At 37.5% G+C, this 4,649-nt stretch overlaps 1 protein-coding gene across 1 annotated transcript; it reads right to left on the bottom strand.

Moving 5' to 3' along the window:
* Nucleotides 1-586: 586 nt before the first annotated feature.
* LOC103468091 (galactose-specific lectin nattectin-like) lies at nucleotides 587-4,279 on the bottom strand. Its single transcript, XM_081609368.1, has 7 exons — nucleotides 4,122-4,279; nucleotides 3,957-4,022; nucleotides 2,120-2,135; nucleotides 1,669-1,763; nucleotides 1,326-1,460; nucleotides 1,054-1,165; nucleotides 587-797 (listed from the first exon to the last, which is right to left on the bottom strand). The coding sequence occupies exons 2-7, from the start codon at nucleotides 4,020-4,022 to the stop codon at nucleotides 730-732; spliced, it is 492 nt and encodes a 163-aa protein (XP_081465494.1). The 5' UTR covers nucleotides 4,122-4,279; the 3' UTR covers nucleotides 587-729.
* Between the last annotated feature and the right edge of the window lie 370 nt (nucleotides 4,280-4,649).

The following is a 4,649-nucleotide window of genomic DNA, read 5'->3' as shown; positions in this document are numbered from 1 at the left end:
AGCAACCGCTTCACGGCAGAAGCTGCCCCAATCCGCCTGTTGATCTCCCGCTCCCTTCTTCCCACATTCATGAACAGAATCGGTGGCAAAGGGCAGCCTTGGCGGAGTCCAACTCTCACCGGAAACAAGCCCGACTTACTGGGGTCAATGCTCTGACACCGGTCATACAGGGACCTGACAGTCTGTATCAAAGGGTCCAGTACCCCATACTCCCGGAGAACCCCCCACAAGGCCCGCTGAGCGACACAGTCGAACGCCATCTCCAAGTCCACAAAACACATGTAGACTGGTTGGGCGAACTCCCATGCACCCTCCAGGACCCTGTTGAGGATATAGAGCTGGTCCAGTGTTCCACGACCAGGACGAAAACCACACTGCTCTTCCTGAATCCGAGGTTTAACTATCCACCGGAACCTCCTCTCCAGGACCCCTGAATAAACCTTTATTACTTTACTGATGCACTGATATCCTGATGATTTTCAGCATAAAGTTGTAGCTGAGATTTAGAACTATTACCAATTAGTTTATAAGCTACTGCTTAAATTAATCTTGATATATTTTAAACCCTATAATTAAATAAATCAGATTTCAGAGAAACAAGTTTATTTAAGTGATCAAATGAAGTGAAATCAGTTTCTTCCAGCAGTGATGTCATCGAGGCTTAACATCCAGGGGGAAGTGACATCATCAGCAGGAAACCCATATGAGCATTTAAAATGCATAAGAAGGTTACAGTTGTTTGGCACAGATGAAAGGGAGCTTCAGGCTACAGACATCATCATTCACATAATCTTGTTCTGTAAAGAGACAAAGAGACAAATCCTGACTGCAAACATTTGACATGATTTGATCAGTTGCAGAAAGCATGCAGGGCAGATGAAGTGTTTTGCCCAAGACACAAAAGACATGAATAGAGTGGGGGTTCGATCCACAAACCCAAAGATTACAGGACAAACTCCTACCTACTAAGCCACCAGATACAAAAGTATTATGAAAACATGCATTTAAACTAAATTATAAAATTAAAAGTTGTGATTTTCCAGTAATAAATACCTTTCAAGTTGATGTCCATGCAGTTTTCGTTTCCTTTGTTGTTGTTTGGCTGACCCTTGCCCCAGAGATGAAACAAAAACTTGGAACCGTCACTCCACAACCAGTTGCCTTCCTGAAAGAACATCTTAGTTTTAAGCTCCAATGCAAACAAATCACACAGAACCAACCTAGACTTCAGTCACTCATCATAGAAAATGTGAACCAGAACCTCCAAAAGAACCAAGTTGTTCAGTTCAAGTTGACTGAACTGATTTGTGTTTTTAAAATCTGACCTCTGCTGAATCATGACCTCCAATCCAACTGTGTGCGTTTGTTTTAGATGAACTGAGGACAAGCTGTCTGATGAAGTTGTACTCATTTGTACTGCGTATTGAGGCCAGATGTCCATCCAATGAGAGGCAATGTTTCTGAAAAAGACAACAGTGGGTTAAACTTCCCTCTGTGCAGTGAGACAGTTGGTGCAGCTGAATATCGACCTTTAGAAATTATGGTTCTATTTGTTTCAATCAGTTTCTGCAATATTGTTGTTGGTGAATAATTTTATTGTCTTGTATCAATAAATGTACATTTCTTTTGAATGTAGGAAATATGCTGTGAGCAGCACATTTGTTGTACCTCTGCTGCAGCCCAGCTCATTTTAACATTCTTAAACAGGAAACATCGACCGTCGTACCAAGCCCATCCAGAAGTGCACTTATCACATTTGGCAACTGGGAAATATGAAGAGAAGGTAAATACATCCATCCAATAATCAGCATCATTTAATCACCAAACACAGTCCAGAAGTTCAGCTGCATCAAACATTATGGGAAAAATACATAAAAAATGTGAGAAATTAATCCAAATTACAGGTTATGAAAATGGGAATTATGTCACCTAATAATTATGGAAAAAGCATGATCTGACTATACTGAATAAACAATTTATTAATTTAATGTATACAGAAATTAAGTCCTGTACTTGTGCTGAAAGGACAACCAAATAAAGCTGATCTATGCCAAAGTTTCTTATATTATATTTTTGTCTTTTAGGTGTTAGAAACTCCAACAATAAAAGAAGCACGCACCTGTCAGTTGACAAGCCTGTGGATGGAAAAACCCAAAGTTTCAGAACAAAATTCCCAACAAAACAAAGTTTCTTCAATTAATTTCAACCTAATAATGGCTCAGATTGCTCTGAGCCATTATTTTGAGCCATCTGATTGAAACTTCTAACACTTCTAATTTTAATACGGGAGCTAAAAGGTTTGTGTCAGTCTGCGTTTTTTCATCGATACGCGCTTCCCGACCACTCCGCTCCTTATGGGGTAAAGAAAATAACGACAATGCGCTCGTTGCGGAAAACTCTGAAACAGGAGAACCGTGACGTAGAACGGAGCAACAAACTATTAATCTATAAAACAATACACAAGTCTATATAAAGATATAATCCATGTTTCTTTCTCATGTTTGTATGTCATTTGAAGGATCTGGAACTTTCATTTTTCCACTGATAGCTCTGGTTTGCTCAATAAATGACATGTGGGTGAGGTTTTATGGTTGATACTCTGATGTCCCATTCTCCTGAAGGCAGCACAGAGCTGCACCACCAGAAACTGACAAACACTGAAGAGAAGAAGAGCTATGATTAATGTAGTTACAGTTCTATCCATGTTTTAATGTTGCAGAGCTCAGTTGTTTGCAAATAGTTCAGTTTAAACTGGCATGTTGTACATCTTTTTTCTGGTCATTTATTTAACAATTAGAAAATGGCAAAGAAGAAGAATATTTTCCTGAAAAAGGTTGAGAAACACTGGCTTATGAACTTAAAACTGTGATAGTATATTGGCAATGTACTCTTGAAAAATGTGGGTTACATTTATTTTACGGGGTCATGACACTGACATGATATTGCAAAGTTGACACTTTTAATGGACCTTTGATCCAACTTTTAAAGTAACTGCATTAAAAATGTCATTATTTACCAAATGACACTTCATGACAACAGTCAGACATTCATACAGACTCTTCATGTTTATGACAGTGTCATGTCAGTCTTATTAACACCCCATCAAATAAAGTGTTGTCAAAATGGTAATATATTGAAAGCACAAAGTAATTAGTTTCGCCTGTAAAGTGTGTTGTAATGGATCCTTCTGTATTCTGGTTCCTGATGTGTTTGCAGTACTGATGTGTGTATGAAGCATTAATGTACAAAGTGGCAAAGCAGAATAATAAAGACATTAAGTAACTACAAAGTTACTTCATTAGCAATTATGATAAACCAGAAATAATAAAAATGTAAAATACTTAAAATACATTCTAAGTATATTTTAAATGTAATCCAGTCACATAAATAGTGCACTCAAAATGTACTAATCAAGCACATTTATATTGCATAAAAAGAAATATACTTAATATACTTAAGTATACTTAAAGTGCAACTTTAGTTGTCCAAAAAAGTATGTTGAAGTACACCTAGTATACTTTAAATTGTGCTATAATACAATTTAAATACTATTAAAATACAATAAGTACAAAATTAGTTGTTCCAAAATGTCACACTTCAATTTAACTAATCCCAAGTGAACTTGAAGTATTAGTCTGACTTAAAGTATGCTCAAGTATACTAAAATTTAACATATTTAGTATATTTATTTTTCACCAGGGTTTAAAGGTAATTAATTGTTTCCACCCCATATAGCAGAACCATAATATATCTCTCTTCCACATTGTGAAGTGCTTCTACTTCTGCATTATCCATACAAGTAGCCTATAGTAAAGTAAAATATTTATGACTTTATTTGTTTTGGTTTGCACAATGTGCCACTGGCGATTTTTCTCATAGAACGAGTAGGAATTTAAAACAACTTTCACACCAGCATAGCAGCCATCTTTTCCATTTAAGTCCTTCTCCATACTTACATCAGCTCCATCCCAGAGTCCAAAGCTCAGACCAAGAAGTAGAGAGAAGACAAGACCAGCAGCCATCTGTGGAAAGAGTCGTTAGGAAAGTTCATAATTAGTATCACAAATCAACTCAACCAAGACATAAAACATCATGATGAGCAGCGGGACTTTAAATGTTACCTTGTTTTGATGATTAGTTGAAGAGTCTGTTCCAGCAGCAGTTTCTGGTCACAGGATGTCTCAGAGATGGAAACACAGACTTTATATACCTTCAGTTTGTTTGTCTGTGAAGTGGACATCTTTGAGTAAGTCACTGTCTGTTCTCGTTTTGTCACTTTTTTACAACGTGTTCAAGTTGTTGCAGAATCTTCCAGGATTCGGCCAAGGACGTTTTCCTGGTAGCGTGAAGAGTTACGTACCACAAGAACTGATTAGAACTGGACCAAACCGGCTGATGTTGCCACTTCTGCTTCTCTGTCCAGAACAGTTTCCTTGTATGGAATGTGCTCTCTGATAACAGACTTGTATTAAAAAAGGACGTATCTGTGAGATGTCGCTCTGCTTTCCCTGGCTCTGTTGGATTCAGTCTTTAAACTGACTGCCTTCAATTAAAACACCTGAAAGATAAAGTTGCAACTTTCTCAGTTCTTGAGTAGTTTCTCTACCTGTTTGATAAGAAATTTCCACCACATTCTTGGTGTCAGAAGT

This window comes from Poecilia reticulata, chromosome 7 (assembly GCF_904066995.2).
Source record: "Poecilia reticulata chromosome 7, P_reticulata-male-v2, whole genome shotgun sequence".
Classification (NCBI taxonomy): domain Eukaryota; kingdom Metazoa; phylum Chordata; class Actinopteri; order Cyprinodontiformes; family Poeciliidae; genus Poecilia; species Poecilia reticulata.
This window is presented reverse-complemented; position numbering and strand designations above follow the sequence as displayed.

Bases quoted from the DNA above. Each gene is read 5' to 3' on its own strand.
- LOC103468091 (XM_081609368.1), bottom strand. From the start codon at position 4,022: ATGGCTGCTGGTCTTGTCTTCTCTCTACTTCTTGGTCTGAGCTTTGGA. The intron at 1,461-1,668 runs GTACAACAAATG...TGTCTTTTTCAG, and splicing joins TGAGCTGGGCTGCAGCAGAG to AAACATTGCCTCTCATTGGA. The intron at 798-1,053 runs GTATTTATTACT...GTCTCTTTACAG, and splicing joins CATGGACATCAACTTGAAAG to AACAAGATTATGTGAATGAT.